Genomic DNA, 25,833 nt, shown 5'->3' on the forward strand with positions numbered 1-25,833 from the left:
ACCAGCGCCCAGAACGGATATCGGCACTGCAGGCAGTGGCTTTATCCACTACCCCACAGTGCTGGCCCCGAAACACACATCTTGTTAGGCCCTGGCCTCCTCAAATACTTTCACAGACTGCCATCCTCTGGAGGTCGAGGCCAAACTCCTTGACGAGACCCTCCAGGCCCTGGTGACTGCTCTGCTCCATTTCTCACCACCACTCGGTATCTTAGAAGAGAGTACAGCTCCCTTGTACTATTTGCATTTACTGAAACCAGCCACGATCTTCACTCTGCTTTTGTACACAGACTGCTCCCGGCCCCTTACGCCTTGTTTCAAACATGATCTCCTACGTAAGTACTTTCCTCCTCTCAGGGCAGTGTTGATCACTCCTTTCTGCATTTTCTCAGTATTTTAAATAAACGTCTATAGAACACCCAATATGCTATGCCCTAATTATTGACTGGTGCGCCTGTCTCCCCACCAAACAGGTCCTCAAGCATGAAAATCAAATTTCACTGGTGTTTCCCCACTGCCAGTCCTTAACACACAAGATGAACAACACCTATTTGTTGAGTGTATGAACAAAGATAGACTCAGTCTCTACCAAAAGACAAGGAGCTCCAATTTAACCACTTGCAAGAAAAGCATCAGTGAACTGCCCATGCTGACTCCGATGGTGTTTACTTTCCCAAACTTCCTCCAGAAACTGAGCACACTTGGAAAACATGGGTTCACGCCTAGATTTACAGGTAACTCAGAGGCCCCAGAATACCTCTCTGCCCATTTCAGGCACATCTCTTTCATTTTTAACAGGCTAGGGCCCCAAGGCGCTTCTTATTGGGTGGGCAAGGATGTCTGCAAGGCTCCTCCCCTTCGGCAAGTGTTCAGAATAGCTCCATTAGTGATCATGGGAATTCTGTAGACGCATCAAGAAAACAGCCATAAACAACACGGCCTGCTTTCCAAATCTCCAAAGCACATCTCTGCAATCACTCTACTTTCTAACCATCACCACTAAAGACTTTCAGCCAGAGAGCGCTTTGTTTTCAACTTACTCTGGGTTCCTAAGTTAGCAAACTCTTTGATTGTTTATGAGGCTTCCTATGTCCAGTCTCTCTTCCTGCCCCAGCTTCTCTTCACAAAGCCTGTTAACACAAAACTGACCAGTTTCTGCTTGGAGTCAGCCCCAATGTCTTTACCCGATTCTCAAGTCCCTTCCAATCTGGTCCTGGGCCTAGGCCTGGCCTTTCTCTCCTGCCTCAGCTCCAGCCCCACTCCTGTGTGTTCCTCCTCTACTGCCACACTGATCAGCTTCCAGTTATCTCCATCTGAGTCTTTGCAGACCCTGCTCTCCCTGCCAGGCGTCCACTTACACCCTCCCATGAACTACTACTGCCCTTAGGACAGCACACAGGTGTCACCTACTCCAGGAAACATTCCCTGACTAGATTACATGGCTTTGTCTTGCAACCACATAACCAGTCATTCAACTATTCAATCAATAGTTAAGGAGACCTAGAATGTGTCAAGCTGTATTCCAGGTACTGGACTATGGCAGGGAACCAAAGATTCTGCTTTCATCAAGCTCCAATTGTTAAAGTGGAGGGATACACAAAATATAAATGTGAGGCTGGCGTTGTGGTGTAGCAGGTACAGCTGACGCCTATGATGCTGGCATCCCACATGGGCACTGGTTTGTGTCCCAGCTGCTTCACTTCTGATCCAGTTCCGGCTCCCTGCTAATGTCTGGGAAAAGCAGCAGAAGGTGGTCCAAATGTTTGGGCCCCTGCCACCCACATAGGAGAACCAGATGAAGCTCCTGGCTCCTGGCTTCAGCCTGGCCCAGTGCTGGCTCTTGTAGCCATCTGGTGAATGAACCAGCAGATGGAAGATCTTTCTCTGTCTCTCCATTTCTGTGTGTCAAAGTGTACTAAACATTCTGAAGAAAAATAAAGCAAGGTGGAGTATTAAAGGGTAGTCGAGAGGGTAATTTTAGTTAGGGTAATTAGTGAGGCTGTTCTGATAAGAGAAATCAAAACCCTGAATCAGAGGAAGGAGCATGCTTAGGATGCACATGTAAAACAGCAAGGGAACCAGGGGACCACAGGGGAGTGAGGTTAGGGAGAGAGCAGGGAAGCTGTTGTATAGCTGGTAAAGCTGCTGCCTACAATGCTAGCATCCCATATGGGCGCCAGTTCATGTCCCGGCTGCTCCACTTCTGGTCCAGCTCCTTGCTGATGACCCGGGAGGGCAGTAGGGGATGGCCCAAGTGCTTGAGTCCCTGCCATCCATGTTGGGAGACCCAGATGAAGCTCCTGACCTTGGTCTGGCTCAGCCCTGGTCATTGTGACCACTTGGGGGTGAACCAGCAATGGAAGATCTCTCTCTCTCTCTCTGTCTCTCCCTTTCTCTGTAACTCTTTCAAATAAATAAATAAATCTGAAAGAGAGAGAGAATGAACGAATATGTCAGAAAATGAGATCAAAGAGGCAGCCAGGGCTTACATCACTCTGGGTCCTGGAGGAGACAGTAAGAGCTCAGGATTTTATGCCAAATGAGATAGAAGCCTCTGGGAGGTTATAAGCAAGGAAGACATGATTGTCTTACATTTTTAAAGGTTCATTCTGGTTACTCTGTGGATAACAGACTAAGTGGGGAACGAAGAAGAGCACAGACATCTGGACGTCAGTAAATTCCACATGTATCTGTGGGCTACTCTATGGACAAATACGTTCCAAGTGTCTAAGATACCCAGTAAAACAGGCTTTCTGACTTCAAGGAAGTTAGTCTAGTGGGAGACAGGGTCCTAAGCATAAGCAAGGAACACAGGTACAGCAGAACACAAGGCTTTTACAGCAGGGGCCAGAAAAGGAATTAGGGAAGCAGAAACACATGACAACGCTCAGATGCTTCAAGAAATCTGATGCAGTCAGAAACTGCAAGCAGCCTCGTGAAGACGGAGGGTCAAGTTGGGGACAGAGCTTGGAAAGAGGTGAGAATGGCGAGGGAGGAGACCTTTATATTAATTCTTAGTAAAATTAGCCTAGATCATAGATAGCCCTGTACACCAAGGTTAAGGTGCTTATATTTTACCCTACATGTGATAGGGATCCACGGATGGGTTTCAGTGGAGAAGTGATGGATCACTAATTTTGTATTTGTATGTTTTCAATTTAAATATTTATTTATTTATTTGAAAGGCAGGATGAGATAGAGAGGGAAGCAAAGAGAGAGAAAGATCTTCCATCTGCTGGTTTCACTCCCCAGATGGCTGCAACGGTCAGGGTCTGGCCCAGGCTGAAGCCAGGAGTCTGGAACTCCAGATCTCCCACATGGGTGGTAGGGGCCCAAGGACTTGGACCATCTTCCTCTGCTTTCCCAGGCACATTAGCAGGCAGCAGGATCAGAAGTGGAGCTGCTGGAACTCAAACCCACACTCTAGCATGGGCAACTGGTGTCACAAGCAGCAGCTTAATCTGCTCACCACACCACCAGCCTGGGGTCTCTAATTTTGCCATGTCAGTTTGTTTATCGTGTGGAGAGGCAACTGTGAAGAGGGCAGGACTGGGGTAGAGAGAGCAGTTAGGAGGTGAAGTAGTCTTCTGGGCAAGTCCTGATGTGATAGCACAGATGAAGAGGCAGGAGATCCCAACGTATTTGGGGAATAAAATGTTTAGGACATGGCTAGCTGTGAGTAGATGTGGGTTTCTGCTGAGCTCCCTGGGGTTCCTACCTGAAGACTGAGAGAAGACATGTTACATCTTAGATGTCCCTGCGACATCCAGGAGATAGCATCTGAAACTAGGGGATAGGTCTGGGTTAAAGATACAAACTAGAGTATCACCATATGATATGAGCTGGGGGCAGGTGTTTGGTTCAGCAGTTAAGACACCTGCATGCCATATTAGAGTGTTTGGGTTTAAGTCCCTACTCTGCTTCCAATCTGGCTTCCTGCTAATGCACACCTTGGAAGGCAGTAGGTAAGAGCCCAAGTACTTGGGTCCCTGCCACCCACATGGGAGACCCAGATGGAGTTGTGGGCTCCTCACTTTGGCCTGTCCGAGCCCCAGCTGTTAAAGGCAACTGAGGAGTGAAATCAGTAGACAGAAGATCTCTGTCATTCTGCCTTTCAAATAAGTAAAAATAAATTTTTAAAAAAGAAACTGTAAGGATGGATTAAATCAACCAAGGAGACTGTCTACAATCAAAGAGACCTGGGTTCTGAATCTCAGAGCTGTAGCGCACTATCTGAGTCCTGAGTAAGTCACCATACATTTCTGAGCCGCCCTTTTCTCATCCCTAATTGGGTATAAAGGTTACCACAGTGCTGGCACATGGTACCCACTCTATTATTCTAGCGGGAAGCTGAGCAAGATGCCTCTGCTGGGGGAGCCTCAGGGGCTGGCGTGGAGCTCCTGCTCAGCAGCCCCTGTGCACCATGAAATGGGTACTCAGCAAACGGCTGCTGAACAAATGAGTGCATCTAAAAAGCTGAAACAGTGCTGCCTTCACGGAGCAGGTAAGAGAATGAAACAGGACTTTAAGCAATATAAAAAGATCCACGTAAATGTTAGCAAATCATCTTAGGAAAAGTACCTAGCACTGGGAAAGCTAAGACAATAATGTTAGCCCTTTCTCATCTATTCTTGCTTCTCAACCCTTTCTTCTTTTGGGGGATTTTAAATCTCCCTCTCTCCACTGGCTTCTTTTTAGATTACAGATTTGCTTTGGTCTCCTCTAATCTAAAATCCCTCCCTGGGTTATTACCTCCCTCACACTTCTGTCCCATCACTCTTTAATTTCACTAACTTAACCCTTTCTCAACTCAAAATACTTTTAAATCCACAAACCACTCCTTTTGTTTTAGGAAAAAAAACCCAGTTTATTATTTTTAAAAACCAAGTATCATTTACATAATTGTTCAAACAGGCCCATATAGAGGTACTTCATTTTAAATTATGGATGGATGTAGTTTTTTCGACTGCAATAATTCATTTCAAGAGAAATTTCATTATGTATCTTCCACTGAGCCCCAGACCAAGAGCGGCCGCCGTATTCAAATCAACCCTGAGGTGGGGGGAGCTGGAGGCCAGCTCCTCATTAGAAGCCACAGCATGGGGGCTCCAAGACCAACGCGGAAGGTCTTCCAGGGAGAGCTGAAACGTTCAGATAAGTGAGCTCTGGAAAGAAGGGGTAGTGTGCTGGCTCTGGCAGGCTCACCCCTGGGGTAGAGCAAAGAGAAGCGAAGGGGAGTTCTGAGAGGCACCAGAGCTATCTAAACTCAGGGGGATGGAACCGAGTGAGCAGCAGCAGTAATTGAGTTTCAGTTACCTGCAGGGTGGGGAAATAAAGCAGTAACTTCATCTGCCTGACATGGGGAAGTTTAGAGGTGTCCTTGGCGTACTCACAGTGAAATCCATCACCCTTTCACCGTGTTGGGTGACGGCAACCGTACGGCGCTTCCCAGTGACAGCCAGTGTGCGTCCTGTTAGGCAGCGGCAGCATGCTACAGCTAATGAAGCATGTTCCTGCAGGCCTGTCTCCCAGGGCTCTCTGCTTCCTCCCTCTGAAGGAATGGCACCATGGGAAAATTTAGCACAGCCCTCACCAGCCATCACCCAAACTCAAAAGAGTCTTTGAATGGCAGAGAGAGGCCCATTTCCTCTCTGCCTGGCCCAGGGTTGGGACCGTCCCCGGGTCACTTTTTGTGGGTCTGTACAAACGTGCCGACCGGCAGCGAGCCGCTCTTCACCTGAGCCCGGATTTCAGCTTGGTGCTTTAATGTGAAGACCAGAGCTCTCACCGTCCGCCGGTATGGCCCATTAATGAGGCGGGAGCAGAGATGAAACGTTTCCCGCTCAATATTTTCAACCAGTAGGTGATCCATCTAAAAAACAGCAAAATTATCAAATTAGGTCCTTGCATTGCATAAGGATTAAAAGCAAGAGAGGCTGGAGCACTCTGCTCAGAGGCCTCCATTAATCAAGTGAAATTCAAGGACATCTACTTCCTGCCACAAGAGAAACAGGAAGAGCAAATTAATTCCACCCTGGCAATTAAGGAACAAGGCCATGTGCTTTGTGACAGGGACCTCATTCACAACCCCTGCCGGGTGGTAATATTTGCCATTATAACAGGAAACTGGCCTGAACTAAGCAACGGGTACTGGGCCCTGTACTTTACCAACCAGGAAATGAAGACCAAGAGTAATAAATCAGGGTAACAGTTTATACTTTGTATGTGTGTTTAAGGTGCCTTTTAACCCCTTATAGCATTTTAGAAATGCTAGGTCTGGATCCTTACATGTGCATAGAGCAGTTTATAAATCACTTTTTGTAAGATTTATTTTATTTATTTGAAAGACAGAGTTACAGAGGGAGGGAGGGAGGTGGGGGAGAGAAAGAGAGAGAGAATGAAACTTCCATCTGCTGGTTCACCCCCAAAATGGCTAAAATGGCTGGGGATGGGCCAGGCAGAAGCTAGGAGCTTCATCCCGGTCTTCCACATGGGCTAGCCCAAGCACTTGGGCTATCTTCTGCTGCTTTCCCAGATGCACTAGCAGGGAGCTGGAGCAGAAGTGGAGCAGCTGGGACTCAAACTGGTACCCACATGAGATGCTGGTATCGCAGCCAGCAGTTTAACCTGTCACTACAACACCAGCCCCCCATTTTTCACATTTAATGCTTGAACTCTTAGGATCACATTTACAGATAAGGAAACTGGTTCAAAGGTGAAGGGTCTGGGGGTGCAAACGACTGAAATCTTTACTTAATGTACACTAAACTGATCTTCTGTAAAAAAAAAAAAAAAAAAAGAAAGAAAGAAATTTTCAATTCCCAACTTGACTCTCACTGGGATTAAACATGACAATAGGTCTGATCTGATTTCATCATCATTTAAAAAAAATCATCTATTATTTTTCACTTTATGTTTCTGTGTGGGAGCAAACTGTTGAAATACTTACTTAAGGTATACTAAGCTGATCTTCTGTATATTAAGATAATCGAAAATGAATCTTGATGTGAATGGAAGGGGAGAGGGAGTGGGAAAGGGGAGGGTTGTTGGTGGGAGGGACGGTATGGGAGGGGAAGCCATTGTAACCCATGAGTCGTACTTTGGAAATTTATATTCATTAAATAAAAGATAAAAAAAAAAAAAAAAAAAAAAAAGTGAAGGGTCAAGGTCTTACAACTACTAAGAAACAAGTGAAACGGGGACCTAGACTCCAGGCTGCAAAAGTTCATGTTTCCTCCCTTTCACTACACTTACTACCCCCTCAATAGTCCAGCTGAGATGGGCTGAATTTAGAGCGACCCCTGTAGGTTCAGCTGATCAGAGCAGGCCAAGGGGATGGGATCCCTAGAAATTCTAGGGTAATGCCGGCGCCGCGGCTCACTAGGCTAATCCTCCGCCTAGCGGCGCCGGCACACCGGGTTCTAGTCCCGGTCAGGGCGCCGGATTCTGTCCCGGTTGCCCCTCTTCCAGGCCAGCCCTCTGCTGTGGCCAGGGAGTGCAGTAGAGGATGGCCCGGGTCCATGGGCCCTGCACCCCATGGGAGACCAGGAAAAGCACCTGGCTCCTGGCTCCTGCCATCGGATCAGCGTGGTGCGCCAGCCGCAGCGCGCCGGCCGCGGCGGCCATTGGAGGGTGAACCAACGGCAAAGGAAGACCTTTCTCTCTGTCTCTCTCTTTCACTGTCCACTCTGCCTGTCAAAATAAATAAATAAATTAATTAATTAAAAAAAAAAAAAAGGAAATTCTAGGGTAATTAATCTGCCTCAGCCCCAAGCTATCCTAAGTCACAGATGGAAGCAAAGCCAGGTCTGGGATTTTGCTCACATGCTGTGGCCAGGCCAGGCTACTTGTCAGGGCATCCCAAACCTACCTTCCTCTCTAGGACCATCCCCACTCTCCCCCTCCCCAGTGCTGACCATGGCCCATCTTAAGCACTCCAAGCTGTGTGCTGCACCGCCCATGCACCAGCACATGCTCCGTTGGCAAGGTATACTTTTCCCTAGGAACCACGCTCTGCCTGTGTGTCAAAACATAGGCAAACAGCCTAATAAAAACACCCCAGCACAAAGGACGGATAGTTCTCCAGACTGCCACGATGACCTGAGCTTCCTCATTATTATCAGAAACCATGATATGGTCTATATACTGCATTTGTCTCTGTTGGTAGTAACTTCCTGAAAAGTTCTCTCTCATTTCTTTTTTCTTCCATTCCTTCCTTCCTGACCTCAGCCACTTATTCAGGTATTTGTCTAGCACTTGCTTTGTGCCAAGCTCTGCGCTTAGGCCAAGGAACAAGCAGTGACCAAGGAAGGCCTGGCCTTTGGGTCCCTGGGGTGGGCGGTGGGTAGGAGACAGAGATGGAAGCGGGGACTGTAACAGCGCTGAGCAAGTGCCAGGAAAAAAGAGAGGTGCGAATGCTGGCGAGCAGCTACAGCAAAGCCGCCCAACTCACAAGGGCAGCGCCTGGCTCCAGGAGGCAATGTTTAACCACAGACCTGGAGACAGAACAGGATCTGGGTGTTTGCTTCATGACGAATTCTCTAAGCTGTTCATCTCTGTTTTGTGTACTGTTCCATACATATATTGTACTTCTACATAAAAAGCAAAGTTTAAAAAGAAAACATGCCTCCCCCAAAAAAGGTCACTTGACATTTGATAAAATGTCCTAACATAAAAGACAAATAGGCAGTCCAGGGAACCATGGGGCAGCGTGACAGGTGCAGGACCAGCAGCGTGGTGGGAACAGGAAGCAGGCACATGACAGTTCTCATGCATGCCTCTTCTTAAGGGAGGACCAGTCAGAATGGAGAAAAATATGGGACATTAAAATGCAAATCACAAGGGAAAATGATTCATGTGCCATGTGTTAAGTCACTTACAAAGTGAAGAATGCCTAATTTATAACTGCCTTTGGGTAATACAAACCTACTCAGCAGATGAGTCCCTTCCAGTGTGTCCTAACCTGGTACCTCAGGTAAACCCCTTTGGTGAAAGGACCAGAGGCTCACCAAGACTTTGAGAAAAAATTTTTTTTTCTATGAGATATAACTATGTAAATGGGAATGGGAACAGGAATGTTGCAAGGAACCTAGGGGTTTACTGAGGGACCCAGATCCTTTCTTTGTGTTTCTCCTGATCTGCCTGGTCTCTTTCTCACATGCTTTGGCTCTTCTCTGTGGGTATTACTAACAGTTCTAACTGCCCTCCCCCTAGTGTACACATCTTCTCTAACCAACAGCTCTGCTTCCTCAAAATTCCTTCAACATCCCTTCCGTTTCAAGTTGTTTTCTTGGTATTTCCTGGTTCCTACTTCTCAGACACAGAGAATCTGATTTGTCTTCCTTATCTGCCTGTGCCTGTGTGTTGTCCAATCTTGGATGAACCGGCCATCTCTGGGGGAAAAACATAAAACATGATCACCTAGAGCTGTGCTTCTTCAAGGATTTTGGATTTAGTGGGAAATGGCCATAATCAAGCAGTGATGGCTGCCATCTGTAAGCTCTTTAAAAGCAGGGGAAGGAGTTCTTCATATGGTTATCCTAACTGCAGAACTTCCCACACTGTTTTGTAACTATTTGTCTACCTTCTTCAGGTGAATGCTTGTGTCTCTAGGGCCCACACCACATTGAATCCATTTATAAATCTCCTATGTCTACCACAGGTACTGGTAAACAGTAAGTGCTCAATAAATATTTATTACATAAATGTCCTTTCTCCATACATGCATCTCTCTCCATTCCTGCTCTTTCAATAACATCATGTATGTAGCAGATAAAATTCCTATTTTATATGTTTTGATTTTATGTGTATTTTCTTGTTAGCAAAATCCTACCCATCTTACAAGGTGAGTCCAGTTGCCATTTCTTGCATGGAAACCACCCAGATTCCTGTATTAGATTTAACCACTTCATATTTTGAGTGTCTATACACTTGCTAATGCCACTGTCTCTGATTTAACTAATTTTAGTTAGTCCCTTACAGGCTCTCAGCCAGAACATAGTAGGCTTTAATAGAATACAGAATGCAACTCATTTGTTTGTATTCTCCCCTGGTAGTCAGCAGATCCCTACAAAACACTTGTTGAGTTGAATAGCTGCTGAAAGCAAACTTTGTGTGGGTTTTCCAGTAGCATGAGTGAATTTGTACATATCTGCCCACACTTCTTTTTGACCACTTGAATACATTTATGAGAGAGCTGGTCAAAGCCAGGGGGTACAGTTTGAGGCCATTAAACAAAGAAAAAAGTAGAAGTCCCACATGGGGACATACCCCTGACCTGGATCTCATTAGCACCATCTGACAACCAACTGAGCCAACCAGCCAGTGTTTCCTAACTCTTAATGATACAGGCTCACTCTGAGAATCAGGTTCATTTTTTTAAATGACATAATAGGAAAATGATCACAGGTTGGAGGTAGGAAGAAGAGTGGATAATGAGGAAGGGGAAGTAAGAGAATGACACCACAGGGGACGTTCATACGAGGAAAGATCTAAAAGACAGGGAGGAACAAAGAAGATCTGGAAGGGAGAAAGTAAAAGGGAATGGAGCCCCGGTTTCAGTGATGGAGTTTTTATTCATCTATCCCATTATTCCAAGAACAAGGAAATAATCCATGGATCTAGAAAGCAAGCTCTGTAGGGTAATGAAGAGATGTACCTTTAGTTGTGTATATATTCTTCATCTGTGGCTTTTACTATTAAAGGCTATAACTGAAACAAGAAAGACGGAAACATCTTTCTCTACAAAAATGCAATCGGTACATCTGGTGTTTGCAAAAACAAATGCTAGGATCAAATTGAAAAGGCTGTTTTAGTACCTGGGTTGGTAACTTAGCCCACGGTTTACTACTGCCCGATAAAGTACATTTATGGAGATCTGACGCTGACTTGAATGTACTCAACACTGTCAAAGACCAGATACTGGATTAAGTGGTTCACTGATTTGTCCTAATATGGAAATGCTTTAGATGATGATAGGTGCTAGAACTAACTTTATGTAAAAATGTTTGTATTTATATTCTTTGACATGCCAAGCTAACAAAAATACTATCAAATGCCATTTGTGCAAGAAAAACAGATTGGTTTTGTGGTGTTTTTTTGGCCAAGGAAGACAGTGAGATGCATATTTTTAATTTTTAAAATTTACTCTTTGGGAACAAAACCATTCAGCTGTGCTTAATCTTGATATTTCTTCCAATTACATTGGAAAGCACTAACGAATGTATCACTTTTTTAACTTTGCTTTGTAACACTTGAGTGCTTACCACTTGATGTGCCATTTAAAGGATAATTAATGGATAAACTAAAAGGATAATTATTATAGAGTTTAATATAGCAGGCAAACTGCTCATTAATCCTTGCAAGCATAGCTTCGTTATTATCATTTACTTAAAAAGATACCACAGGGAACTGGTATTTACCACCACATTAACTACATATTATATACCCACACTGTATGTTTCTACAATAATTTTAGTTCATATAAAAATAAACTTTATTTAAAATAGCAAATCTTGCTGAATTGATATTCTGACTTCATATTTTGTTGTTCTTTGAAAGGTTTAATATTCATTTTAAAGCTTCCTTTAAAAAAGTTACACAAACTTACAGCATATCAATTCACCAAACTGTCAAAGACATTAAAAATTATAAACATGAAAAAATAAAGACATTAGGAAAAGATATACAAAATGACACTAACCGAAATTGATCAAGATTAAGGAGACAGGCCGGCGCCGCGGCTCACTAGGCTAATCCTCCGCCTAGCGGCGCCGGCACACCGGGTTCTAGTCCCGGTCGGGGCGCCGGATTCTGTCCCGGTTGCCCCTCTTCCAGGCCAGCCCTCTGCTGTGGCCAGGGAGTGCAGTGGAGGATGGCCCAGGTGCTTGGGCCCTGCACCCCATGGGAGACCAGGAAAAGCACCTGGCTCCTGGCTCCTGCCATCGGATCAGCGCGGTGCGCCGGCCGCAGCGCGCCGACCGCGGCGGCCATTGGAGGGTGAACCAACGGCAAAGGAAGACCTTTCTCTCTGTCTCTCTCTCTCACTGTCCACTCTGCCTGTCAAAAAATAAAAATTAAAAAAAAAAAAAAAAAAGATTAAGGAGACAACACAAATATAAATAATTATGTCAATTTTCTGCAATGCCATTTGAATAATCAATAAAAACATCTTACAGAATATTTGGAATATAATTTGCTTTACGCAAATCTCAGATAACTGTAGCTTGTCCAGATTCATTGAAAAAGCTATAATAATTTACTAAAAAAGGAAATGCACGAAAATGTTAATAAGATTATGTCTTGGTGGTAAGATCAATGGTGATTTTCTTTTCCTCTTCATATTTTTCTCATTTCCTATTATACATTCAAATTTTAAAAACCTAAAACTTTCTTTTGTAAACAAAAGTAAATGATATACAAAAGGTCCGTTTGCTTTTTTTGTGTGTATAAATAGTTGAGATAGGTTAAAATATCTTTTCAGAAAATGTAGTAACAGATCTAACATTTAAGCCATATTTTTGAATTGCTTCTTTTGTTAATAATATTAAATAACTCCTTAAAAAAATTTTAATAAGAATACCCTAGGATATCTTGGAGACAGGAAAAAATATATTTATGTCTGATTTTCCAGAATGTTAATTAGCTTACAAGACCTGTTGTTGATGACAATGACGATGAATATTACTGTTAATGCACAAAAATCCCTCTCCTAGCAGGAATACCTCAAACCATTAATAACATCCAAATTGCTGGTTATGAAGATGACAGGAAATATGTCTATCCGAATGATTTTATTTCCAAGAACTAAAGATGTGGGTGTCGTCAAAGAAATGGGGGAGTGGAATCTTACACTTTTACCTTGCCACTGATATTCCAAAACATAGTCTACCCTAGAATTTTTACTTGAGTGGGAAAGGAAAGAAATTCTGATGGGAAGATAGCAACATTCATGAAATATCCTCTAACCAGCAGGCACACACATCATTTCTTTGTATAAACGGCTAATTCGTATGACCTCACATGGTAGGAATTATATTCTCATTTTCCAAACAAGGAAACCAAGTCTCAGGGCTGGTGTCGTGGCACTGCCTGTGATGTACTCTATATGAGTACAGGTTCAAGTCCTGGCTGCTGTACATCTGATCCAGCTCCCTGTAATGTGTCTGGGAAAGCAGCAGAAGTTGGCCCAAGTCCTTGGGACCCTGTCACCCATGTGGGAGACCCAAATGGAGTTCTAAGCTCTCAGCTTTGGCCTGGTTCAGCCCCAGACCTTATTTCCACCTGGGAGTGAACCTGCAGATGTAAGATCTCTGTCTCTCCCTCTTTCTCTGTAACTCTGCCTTTGAAATATATAAATATTTTAAAAAGAAACAAATCAAGTCCCAGAAATCGATTTAAGGCATCAAAACTAAAAGGTACTAGTAAAAGGGCTTCAACTCAGGTGTTGCTAGTTCTAAAATGTGCACTCCTACGACACTGTCTCTCAGAATGCTTAAAGAATATCCTGTTTGAATAAATCCACAGCATTAAGATTACAAAAGCTAGGGACTGGAGTTGTGGAGCAATGGGTTAAGCCACTGCTTGTGACATCAGCATCTCACATCAGAGCACAGGTTCAAGTTCTGGCCACTTTGCTTCTGATCCAGCTCCCTGCTAGTGCACCTGGGAAGCAGGAGAAGATGGCCCAAGTGCTTGGGTCCCTGATTCTCATGTAGGAGACCAGGATGAAGTTCATGGCTCCTGGCTTCAGTTTGGCCCAGACCTGGATGTTGTAACCATTTGGGAAATTAACCAAATGGAAGATCTCTATCACTTTGCTTCTCAAAATAAAAGTATCATGAAAACATAAGGCTCATTTATCCTAGAATACCTAGCAATCATATTCTAACCAGGACATTACCTTTAATTCCAAGGCTTCTGACAGTAATTTTTTGGCATTTTTCCTAAAGGACTCAGTTTTGGGATCACTTCGAACTTCAATAGCAGGTCTATCCAAATGTTTTTCAATGAAAGTTTTCCACTCAGTATATACTTCTCCGGCAAGACAAGCCACCTCTGAATCTGAGTGTTTGCGCATCTTGTTCACAGTATGACCTGGAACAGGGAAAGAGAAACTAGAGGTAAGGTTCTTCTGTAGTAATCTGAAAAGCACAGGACTAGACAGACTGATGTGTGGCTCTAAGAAACTCATGCATGGGTCCAGAGCTGTGGTGCAATGGTTTAAAGCCCCAGCCTGCAGCATTGGCATTCAATACAGGTGCGGGTTTGAGTGCTGGCTGCTCCTCTTCTGATCCAGCTCTCTGCTAATGGCCTGGGAGAGCAGTGGAAGGTGGCCCAAGTGCTGGGGCCCCTGCACCCATGTAGAAGACCTGGAAAAAGCTTCTGGCTCTTGGCTCTGGATTGCCTCAGCTCCAGCCACCAGGGCCATTTGGGGATCAGCTCAGCTCCGATCATTGCAGTGGTTTGGGGAATGAACCAGTGGATGAAGACCTCTATCTCTTTAACTTTGTCTTTCAAATAAATAAAATAAATCTTAAAGAAAAAGAAGACTGGTATGGAATATTTATACATAAAATATAATTTAAAAAAAAAGAAGAAACTCACTCACATATCCAAGGTTCTTGTGCAAATGAGACTAATTTCACAAAGGCTGAAACAACAAGATAACCACTGGGAAGAGCCACCAGACCAGCGGATGTGGTAAGTCATAAAACAGAAGCATGACCAACTGATTCTCTTTTTAACTGTTTATTATTTGCATTTATATCAAGGAGTGAGACACAGAGAGAAAGAGAAATCAATATTCCATCTACTAGTTTACTCTGAAGTGTTCACAACAGCTGGAATTGGGCAGGCAAAATCCAGGAGCCAGGAACCCCATGTGGCGGGGCACAACACTCGAGCTGCCTCCCAGGATGTACATAAGCAGGAAACTGGATCAGAAGAGGAGGCAGGACTTGAACCAGGCACTCTGATAAGGGATACAGCAGCATCTTCACCCACTCTGCCACAATGCCTACCCCATATCAATAGATTCCTTAAAAGAACAAAAACAAAGGCATCAATTCCTTAATCTAAAAGTTACAATAAAAGAAAATTAATTATGCATTTTCTTGCTTTTTTGAGTGTATTTCAAAAAGAAACAGACAGTTCTCATTGAGAGAATGTTCTTTATTTAGCTAATAAGTGGGGAAAGATTGACAAATTAGAAACGATTTTTGCGTCTCCTGAAGAAATAATTCATTCAGTAGACAATCATCAGTCGATGAAATTATTACGTTCAATGAAAGGCTGATGGGGAAATGTAAAATGGGGGTCAAGATAAGCTTCATCACTTGAGTCCACTACTCAATGCCAGCTTCCCGAAAAGTGGGACCTTCGGGCAGTGGAAGTACTTCATAGCCCTACCTATGAAGCAGTCTTACACCATCCTCCCAAACAAGGGATGAATCACAATCCATTTAGTCATTAGGAGCTCACTTCCAGCTTATAGGAAGTATGAGAGAAACAGATTATAGAACAAATAAACAAATTCAGAACGTGGGATATTCCACAGGACTACAGACATGGTCTCTTCAATAGTCAGGGGGCTTTTTTTTTTTTTTTTTTTAAGGGATTAGGGCTAAGAACTGTTAGAGATTAAAAGTGTCTTAGAGGGGCTGGCGCTGTGGTGTAGTGGGCTAAAGTCTCCACTTGTAGCACCAGCATCCCATACATGTGTCAGTTTTCAAGTTCTGGCTGCTCCTCTTCCGATCCAACTCTCTGCTATGGCCTGGGAAAGCAGTGTTGGATGACCCAAGTAGTTGGGCCTCTGCACACACATGGGAGATCCAGAGGAAACTTCCTAGCTCCTGGCTTCAAATGGGCTCAGCTCCAGCCACTGTAGCCATTTGGCAAGTGAACCTTTCTGTCTGTAACTCTACCTCTCAAAATAAATAAAATATTTTTTTAAAAAAGTGTCCTTTGAATCCAAAGTACCAAGTAAGACATGTGATTCAAATCCCAACTGGAACAAATCAGCTGCTAAAAGACATTTTGAAATAAACAGGAATGTAACTATCTACTAGATATTAAATTATACAAAGAGGGCCAGCACTATGGTATAGCAAGTTAAAGTCCCTGCCTGCAGCGCTGCATCCCATATGAGTGCTGGTTCATGTTCCAGCTGCTCCTCTTCTGATCTGGCTCTCTGATGTGGCCTGGGAAAGCAGTGGAAGATGGCCCAAGTCCTTGGGCCCCTGCACCCCATGGGAGACCCCGAAAAGGCTCCTGGCTCCTGGCTTCGAATCGGCTCAGTTCTGGTCGTTGTGGTCATTTAGGGTGTGAACCAGCAGAATGGAAAACCTCTCTCTCTCTCTCTCTCCGGCTCTATCCCCCTCTGTAACTCTGCCTTTCAAATAAAGAAAATAATTATTTTAAAAAATTATACTAAGCGGCCGGCGCCGCGGCTCACTAGGCTAATCCTCTGCCTAGCGGCGCTGGCACACCGGGTTCTAGTCCTGGTCGGGGCGCCGGATTCTGTCCCGGTTGCCCCTCTTCCAGGCCAGCTCTCTGCTGTGGCCAGGGAGTGCAGTGGAGGATGGCCCAAGTGCTTGGGCCCTGCACCCCATGGGAGACCAGGAAGAAGCACCTGGCTCCTGGCTCCTGCGATCGGATCAGCTCGGTGCGCTGGCCGCAGGGCGCCGGCCGCAGCGGCCATTGGAGGGTGAACCAACGGCAAAAGGAAGACCTTTCTCTCTGTCTCTCTCTCTCACTGTCCACTCTGCCTGTCAAAAAAAAAAAAAAATTATACTAAGCAATTATTGTAATTTTTTTTAAACTTTTATTTAATGCATATAAATTTCCAAAGTACGACTTATGGATTACAATGGCTTCCCCCCCATACCGTCCCTCCCACCCACAACCCTCCCCTTTCCCACTCCCTCGCCCCTTCCATTCACATCAAGATTCATTTTCGATTATCTTAATATACAGAAGATCAGCTTAGTATACATTAAATTATTGTAATTTTGTTAAGCATAATGGCACTGCGGTTCCAAAAGCAGGTATCCATATTTTTTAGAGTTACTGAAGCACGTGGAGGTGGAAAGACAAAAGGTCTAAGATTCTGTTTTTGTTTTTGTTTTGTTTTTTAAAGATTTATCTATTTACTTGAAAGAGTTACAGAGAGAAGAAGGAGAGGCGGTGGCAGGGGGGAGAGGTCCTCCGTCCACTGGTTCATCCCCCAAATGGCTGCAACAGCCAGAGCTGTGCGCAATCGAAGACAGGAGCCAGGAGCCTCTTGCAGGTCTCCCATGCCGGTGCAGGGGCCCAAGGACCCGGGCCATCTTCTGCAGCTATCCCAGGCCACAGCAGAGAGCTGGACCAGAAGTGGAGCAGCTGGAACGCAAAAGATTCTGCTTTAAAATAATTCAGTAACAACACAAAAACAAAAAAGGAAACAATCAAATGGGGATAAAACTTAGTAGTCACTGAATCTAGATGATAAACATCTAGATGACAGGAGTTTGTGGCACTATTCACTTTATGTTTGCATATGTTTGAGATTTTCACAATATAATGGGAAAAACAGAGGAAAGGTCAAAAGTATTGATATATAAAAGTACTTAAAAATAAATATCTACAAAAGTCAAGGAAATCAAGTAAACATTTAAAACTTAAAAAAAAAAAAAGGAAGAATGTAAGACAGATAAAGTCAACAGTTTTCTTAAGTCAGCAGCAACTAGTCAGAATACAAAAAGGAGAAAGTTCTGTGTAAACAAACTAGTAGAAACCACCCCAGTTAGTAAAACATCCACAAGAGCGGTGTGTGAGTGTGCGCACACACTTCTTGTGTACTTCCTAACTACTCAAGACTCTGGAATTGCTCCAACCCCGTCCTTCCACACTGTAGCTAGAATGGCCTTTATTTAATTTCCATGGGTTTTCTTTTAGGGACATTTTTTCCGAGAACACACATTTGGCCATTTCACTCCTCTGCTTAATTCCTTCAATCACATATCCAAACTGCTATCTTTTCAGACAAGTCCCTTCACAACCTGCCACCCGCCCACCTACCTTCTGCTTTACTTTCCTCCACTCTCACGGTCAGCCTCATCTCAGCTACTTGTAGCTCCTAAAGTATTTGAATATTTTGTCTTGTTTCTTTTAAACACACACCCCAGCGAACATCCTATTTTTCTCCCCTCTTTATCTGGCTTATTTTCTTTTTCTTTCTTTTTTTTTGTTTTCTTTTGACAGGCAGAGTGGACAGTGAGAAAGAGAGGCAGAGAGAAAGGTCTTCCTTTGCCGTTGGTTCATCCTCCAATGGCCGCCGTGCCCAGCGCACCGCGCTGATCTGAAGGCAGGAGCCAGGTGCTTCTTCCTGGTCTCCCATGGGGTGCAGGGCCCAAGTACTTGGGCCATCCTCCACTGCACTCCCTGGCCACAGCAGAGAGCTGGCCTGGAAGAGGGGCAACCGGGACAGAATCCGGCGCCCCGACCGGGACTAGAACCCGGTGTGCCGGCACCGCAAGGCGGAGGATTAGCCTAGTGAGCCGCAGCGCCGGCTATCTGGCTTATTTTCAATGAGCCTTAAGATTCATTCAGGGGACCGGCGCTGCGGCTCACTTGGCTAGTCCTTCACCTGCGGTGCCGGCACACTGGGTTCTAGTCCCGGTTGCTCTTCTTCCAATCCAGCTCTCTGCTGAGGCCCGGGAAGGCAGTGGAGGATGGCCCAAGTGCTTGGGCCCTGCACCTGCATGGGAGACCAGGAGGAAGCACCTGGCTCCTGGCTTCGGATTGGCGCAGCATGCCAGCTGCAGTGTACCTGCCGTAGCGGCCATTTGGGGGTGAACCAACAGAAGGAAGACCTTTCTCTCTGTCTCTGTCTGTCTAACTCTGCCTGTCCAAAAAAAAAAAAAAAAAAAAAAAAAGATTCATTCAGAAGTCCCTCTCTTCCAGGAAGTTTTCCTTAATACCCTAATCTTGGTTGGTACCTCTACTCTAAGGTTTCTTAATACCTTATCAGAATAATTAGTATAGTATGCTGTAATTATCTGATGAGTTAATCTTTTTCTTTTTTTTTTTTTAAGATTTTATTTATTTATTTGAGAGGTAGAGTTACAGACAGTGAGAAAGAGAGAGAGAGAGAAAGGTCCTCCTTCTGTTGGTTCACTCTCCAAATGGCCACAACAGCTGGAGCTGCGCCAATCCGAAGCCAGGAGCCAGGAGGCTTCTTCCAGGTATCCCACGTGGGTGCACTTGGGCCATCTTCTACTGCTTTCCCAGGCCACAGCAGAGAGCTGGATTGGAAGAGAGGCAGCCAGGACCAGAACCGGCACCCATATGGGATGCTGGTGCCGCAGGCAGAGGATTAACCTACTGCACCACAACACTGGCCCCAATCTCTTTTTCTAAAATTTTTATTTAAATATTTTTTGAAAGATTCATTTTATTAATTTGAAAGACAGAGTTACAGAGAGAGGCAGAGACAGAGAGAGAGGTCTTCCATCTGCTGGTTCACTCCCCAGATGGCCGCAACGGCTAGAGCTGTGCCAATACGAAGCCAGGAGCTTCTTCTGGGTCTCCCACGTGGGTGCAGGGGCCCAAGGACTTGGGCCACCTTCTACTGCTATCCCAGGCCATAGGAGAGAGCTGGATGGGAAGAGGAGCAGCCAGGACTAGAACTGGCGCCCATGGGGGATGCTGGCGCTTCAGGTCAGGGCGTTAACCCGCTGCGCCATAGCAGCGGCCTCTATTTAAATATTTGAAAGGCAATTAGAAAGATCTATGTTGAGCCGGCGCCGTGGCTCAACAGGCTAATCCTCCGCCTAGCGGCGCTGACACACCGGGTTCTAGTCCCGGTCGGGCCCCGGATACTGTCCCGGTTGCCCCTCTTCCAGGCCAGCTCTCTGCTATGGCCCGGGAGTGCAGTGGAGGATGGCCTAAGTCTTTGGGCCCTGCACCCCATGGGAGACCGGGAGAAGCACCTGGCTCCTGCCATCGGATCAGTGCGGTGCGCCGGCCGCAGCGCGCGTGGCGGCCATTGGAGGGTGAACCAATGGCAAAGGAAGACCTTTCTCTCTGCCTCTCTTTCTCACTGTCCACTCTGCCTGTCAAGAAAAAAAAAAGATCTATGTTGATTTGCTGTTTCCCTCCCCAGATGGCCACTCCAGAGTAGGTGGCAGGGACCCATCTTCCATTGCTTTCCCAAGAACATTAGCAGGAGCTGTACCAGAAATGGAGTATTCAAGACTTGAGCCAGAGCTCTGATGTGGGATGCCAGCTTTGCAGGCAGAGGCTTAACTTACTGTGCCACAATGCAGGCCCCTGGTCAGGCACCTCCTTTGCTCACCACCGTGAGCCTTGAAGGAACAGCTGTGACATATTCATCTCTATCTCCAGCAGTGAGCACAGCGGCAAGAGACAGGGACCAGGAAAGGAAGCTGGCTGAACAAGAGATCCACATGAAAAATAACATGTATTTCTACTGAGGGGAAAATATACTGTACTATGAGATAGAAAGATAAAAACTAAGATGCCAATATAGAAGTTAACTTGTAGATTTAGCGAAAATCTCAATAGGCTATCTTTATTAGAATGCAACCAAATGGGCCAGTGTTACAGTGTAGGTAAAGCCACCACCTCTGATGCAAGCATCCCATATGAGCGCTGGTTTTAATCCTGGCTGCTCCACTTCTGATCCAGCTTCCTTCAAATGATCCTGGGTCCCTGTGAATGTGCCTGGGAAGGCAGTGGAAGATGGCCCAAGTACTTGGGCTCCTGACACCCATGTGGGAGACCAAAAGGAGTTCCTTGGCTCCTGGCTTCAGACAGGCCCAGCTTCAGCTGTTGTGACCATTTAGGATTTAGGAAGTGAACCAGCAGGTAGAAGATCTTTCTCTTTCTGTCTCTGTAATTCTGCCTTTCAAATAAATAAATAAATAAATATTTAAAAAAAGAATCCAACCAAATATTTCTGTACCTTTTTTTTTTTTTTTTTGACAGGCAGAGTGGACAGTGAGAAAGAGAGACAGAGAGAAAGGTCTTCCTTTGCCGTTGGTTCATCCTCCAATGGCCGCCGCGCTGCGGCGGTGCATCGTGCTGGTCCGAGGCCAGGAGCCAGGTGCTTCTCCTGGTCTCCCATGGGGTGCAGGGCCCAAGCACTTGGGCCATCCTCCACTGGCCACAGCAGAGAGCTGGCCTGGAAGAGGGGCAACCAGGACAGAATCCGGTGCCCTGACCAGGACTAGAACCCGGTGTGCCGGCGCCGCAAGGCGGAGGATTAGCCTACTGAGCCGCGGCGCCAGCCTCTGTACTTATTTTAGAACTACAACTGGGCAAGAGTAAAAAACAGTATTCTGAAAAAGAGGAATTCTGAGGTACAATAAGCCTTATAAGGTATTAGAAAATATTATAAGGCAAGAAACTATTTAAAATTCCCACATTCCATAGTGCAGTGCCAGAGTTCAAGTCCTGGCTCAGATCCCAAGAGGCAGCAAGTGACGGCTCAAGTGGGTGGGTCCTTGTCACTCACATAGGAGACCTAGACTGAGTTCTTAGCTCCTGGCTTCAGTTTGAGCAAGGCACAGCTGTTGTAGGCTTCTGGGGAATAATCAAGCAGATGGGAGGTATCTGTCTCTGCCTTTCCTTCTTTCAAATAAATAAAAATTCTTGGGAGGGAGGGGGCATTGTGGCATAGCAGATTAAGCTGCAGCCTATAATGCCGGCATCCCAAACTGGAGAGCTAGTTCAAATCCCAGCTGCTCCTCAAATTCAGTGCCCTGCTAAGGCACCTGGGAGGCAGTGGATGATGATCCAAGTCCTTGGGTCCTTGCCACCCATGTGGGACACCCAGATGAAGTTCCAGGTTCCTGGCTACCGCTTGATCCAGCCATACCTGTTACAGTTATTTGGGGAGTGATCTCTTTCTCTCTTGGTCTCTCTTCTCCCTCTCTGTCATTCTGCCTTTCAAATAAATAATAATAAAAAGAAATTAAACTGTTTTAGTGAAAATAACAACAAACTAATGGTTAAAACACTATTTAAAACTAAGTCATGCAGCTCACTAGGCTAATCCTCTGCCTGCGGCACCGGCACCCCGGGTTCTAGTCCCAGTTGGGGCGCCGGATTCTGTCCTGGTTGCCCCTCTTCCAGTCCAGCTCTCTGCTGTGGCCCGGGAGTGCAGTGGAGGATGGCCCAAGTGCTTGGGCCCTGCACCCCATGGGAGACCTGGCTTTGGATCGGTGTGGTGCGCCAGCCATTAGCGGCCATTTGGGGAGTGAACCAACGGAAGGAAGACCTTTCTGTCTGTCTCTCTCTCTGTCTAACTCTGCCTGTCAGAAAAAAAAAAAAAAAAAAAACAAAAAGTAAGTCTTACAAAAATAGATGGAATGAGCTCAGCATTGTGGCATAGAGGGAAAAGCCACCACCTGCAACACAAGTATCCCATATGGGTGCAGGTTTGAGAACTGGCTGCTCTACTTCTGACCCAGCTCCCTGCTAATGAGTTTGAGAAAGCAGAAGATGGCCCAAGTGCTTGGGCCCCTGTACTCAGGTGGGAGACTCAGAAGAAGCTCTGGGCTCCTAGCTTCAGCCTGGCACAGCCCTGGCTGTTGTGGCCATTTGGGGAGTGAACCAGCAGATGAAAGTTTACTCTCTCTCTCTCTCTGTAACTATTTCAAATAAATCTTTAAAAAAAAAAAAAAAAAAAGATGGGGGCTGGCACTGTGGCACAGTGGGTTAAAGCCCTGGGCTGCAGCATCAGCATCCTGTATGGGCTCCAGATTGAGTCCTGGTTGCTCCGCTTCCAATCCAGCTCCCTGCTACCACACCTGGGAAACCAGCAGAGGATAGTTCAAGTCCTTGGGCTCCTGCACCCATGAGAGATACCCGGAAGAAGCTCTTGGCTCCTGGCTTCGGCTCAGCTCAGCTCCAGCCATTGTGGCCATTTGGAGAGTGAACCAGCAGATGGAAGACCTTTCTCTGTCTCTACCTCTCTCTGTAACTCTGTATTTCAAATAAATAAAAATAAAAATAAATCCTCAAAAAAGATAGACATATTTATGGAATAAAAAGTAAAGCTCAGACCTAAATTATGTAAGAATTTAATATAGAGTAAAAGAGGCATCATTGAACAAAGGGCAACAGAAAAAGGACTTAAAATTGGAGAGATGGTCAAAATACATAGGAAACTTCTCCAATTATGTCCCTGCATAGCCTATAGCTTATTTATTTATTCTCCACTATTTACTGAAGGCCTATTTGTGCTAGATAGGCAACTATTCCAGGCACTAGTCATGTAGGACTTGAACAAGAAATTGTCCCCACTTTAAAGATTCTATTAAAAAAATCCTAAAGGTAAAAAAAAAAAAAAAAAAAAAAAAAAAAGCCGGCGCCGTGGCTCAATAGGCTAATCCTCCACCTTGCGGCGCCGGCACACCGGGTTCTAGTCCCGGTCAGGGCGCCGGATTCTGTCCCGGTTGCCCCTCTTCCAGGCCACCTCTCTGCTATGGCCAGGGAGTGCAGTGGAGGATGGCCCAGGTGCTTGGGCCCTGCACCCCATGGGAGACCAGGAAAAGCACCTGGCTCCTGGCTCCTGCCATCGGATCAGCGCGGTGCGCCGGCTGCAGCGGCGGCCATTGGAGGGTGAACCAACGGCAAAGGAAGACCTTTCTCTCTGTCTCTCTCTCTCACTGTCCACTCTGCCTGTCAAAAAAAAAAAAAAAAAAAAAAAAAAAAAATCCTAAAGGTAAAAAAAAAAAAAAAACCCACTCTAAAAGGGAGACATGGATAACATAATATTAATTCTTTAACTTCACACTGTAAACAATTATTTATCAGGAATTTTTCTACTGACCAGGGAAAGGAGTACATCAATCCTTAACAATGAGGAGGAGAAATGCAGAGCACTCATTAGAAATGATTTAATGTACTTCCTTGCAGGCAGTGCATAGGAAAGTGCTTCTGAAACACACATTACTTAAAAGCAGAAAGTGCTACTGGGTACTTCCCCTTTCTGGGCAGAGCTCTTCACGTCCCTGTGAAACTCAATCAGAAAACAATTTCTGTGTGCTATTGGTCTGTCGTAGATGACATTCAAACACTTGGATGAGTATCTCCTTCATGCCTGTGCTGAGGGTGCAGAAGTGAGGAGGACACAGTCACTTGCCCTGCCAAAGTGTGCAGAGAAGATACACACAAAAATATTCTCTCCAATACCGTGTGCGGTGGCGAAAAGCTGAAACAACCTACAAGATCATTACTAAAGGTCTAAGATGTTAAATATGTCATAGTTCCTTTAAAAAACAATTACTTTGCAATTATTAAAACCTGGAATAGCTCTACATGTAGTAACATGGCCAGATGATCACTTCCTTCAGTTAAGTGAAAAAAGCAGGTCTCAAAAGAGCACACAGTATGAGCCAATATTTATTTTTAAAATTACATATGTGTATACATATAAACACCATATTTGTTTATATGCAGAGAAAAAAGTCAAAGAATTTACAGTAAGATTATTAACTTGTCTCTTCGGCAGGATGCATACATCTATGCTGTTCAGCTCGCAGTCTAGTGGGTGGGCTCAACATGTAAGCATTCCTAACGGCCAGGCTGTGCTATCACGTAGCCACATGGACGTGCCTCGGGAAAAGAGAGCCTTCCCTTCATGGGATCCCCACCTCATCCTTTTCTCTCTCCAAGAAAGGCACAGCTGCCCCAGCTTTCAGAAACGAAGATGTATAAGTCCCTCAGACAGAGTCCTACTCGCCAAATCCGGTGGAACTGACATTACTTTCTCTGTGGCATCTGAAGCTGCTGTGTTTTCCTTCAGAAATACTTTCACTGCCTTTTTTGAGATACCATGTGTTACTGACTCTCCCTTTCCTTCTCTATCTCTTCTTCTTTGCTAGATCTTCAATTATCTGCGAACCCCAGCTTGGGTGTTATCCTTTGTCTCTTTTTCTACTGCCTTCTCTGAGTAATCTTCCCCACTCCTATGGTCCAACTAACATTTGCAAGCAGGTGGCTTCCAATAATCTAACTCTAGCCAACAGTTTCCACTACGCAAAGACCCCAAAACTTCAATCCTCTACTGGACATCTTCACCTGCTTATTCTATAAGCACCAATAAGTCAACATTTGTTGTCATAAAATAGTACCACCACCCACCCATTCCTCTAGGTTTTACCGTCTTTTCTCATGTTCACTCAATCATGCCAAGTCATACAGATTCATTTCTTTAACATCCTCTGTACCTTCTCTTCTTGCCAAGCCATACAGATTCACTTCTTTAACATTCTCTGCACCTCTCTTCCTCCCCACCTTCCTGCTCATTCCTACTGCCCCTACTGTCCTTATCACTGCTCCACAGGTCTACTACAACAGTTCACTAAATATCTCCCAAGTATGGCCCTTCCTAACTCATCCTCTAAACTGAAGTCATGATGACCTGTTAAAAAAATGATTTGATAACGACACGCCCTTACCAAAAATCCTTCGATGGCGTTCCAATGCCTTACAGTTAACTTCTAGGTACAGCATTAAGGTTCTGGATAATCTGGAGCCTCTTCGGCCTTCCTCTCACCAGATCACCCTCTTCCCCCCTCCCCTCAACCCCAGCCCTTTCACCCCTTGTCCCCCACACACAAAGTTCTTGCCATAGAGAGCAGCATTCATGTCCTTGTTTTAGATTATACTCTTTGGCCTTCTGACATTTCTGTGCCTTAGCTCATAGTATTCCCTCTGACTAGAATACTTAAATGCCTACTTTCTCTTCTAACATCTTGAGAGCAGAACCTTTACCTTACATCAAGTTGTAGTCCTAGCTCCCAGAAGAGTGTTTAACACAGA

General features: G+C 45.2%; 1 protein-coding gene across 5 annotated transcripts in view; it reads right to left on the reverse strand.

Moving 5' to 3' along the window:
• TCEANC2 (transcription elongation factor A N-terminal and central domain containing 2) overlaps positions 1-25,833 on the reverse strand; it is a 75,489-nt gene that overhangs the window by 14,167 nt on the left and 35,489 nt on the right. For 3 of the 5 annotated variants that reach the window (XR_011390696.1, XR_007924063.2, XM_070078464.1), the window contains exon 4: positions 13,901-14,094. Coding sequence is in view for 3 of the 5 variants with exons in the window: in XM_070078464.1 (XP_069934565.1) it covers positions 13,901-14,094 (194 nt within the window). In the remaining 2 variants the exon portion in view is untranslated. Of the gene's footprint in view, positions 1-4,841; positions 5,873-13,900; positions 14,095-25,833 lie in introns of those variants that run through there. The other 2 variants (XM_051857743.2, XM_002715968.5) reach the window with 1 other exon arrangement.

The sequence above is a fragment of the Oryctolagus cuniculus genome, chromosome 7 (assembly GCF_964237555.1).
Source record: "Oryctolagus cuniculus chromosome 7, mOryCun1.1, whole genome shotgun sequence".
Lineage (NCBI taxonomy): Eukaryota > Metazoa > Chordata > Mammalia > Lagomorpha > Leporidae > Oryctolagus > Oryctolagus cuniculus.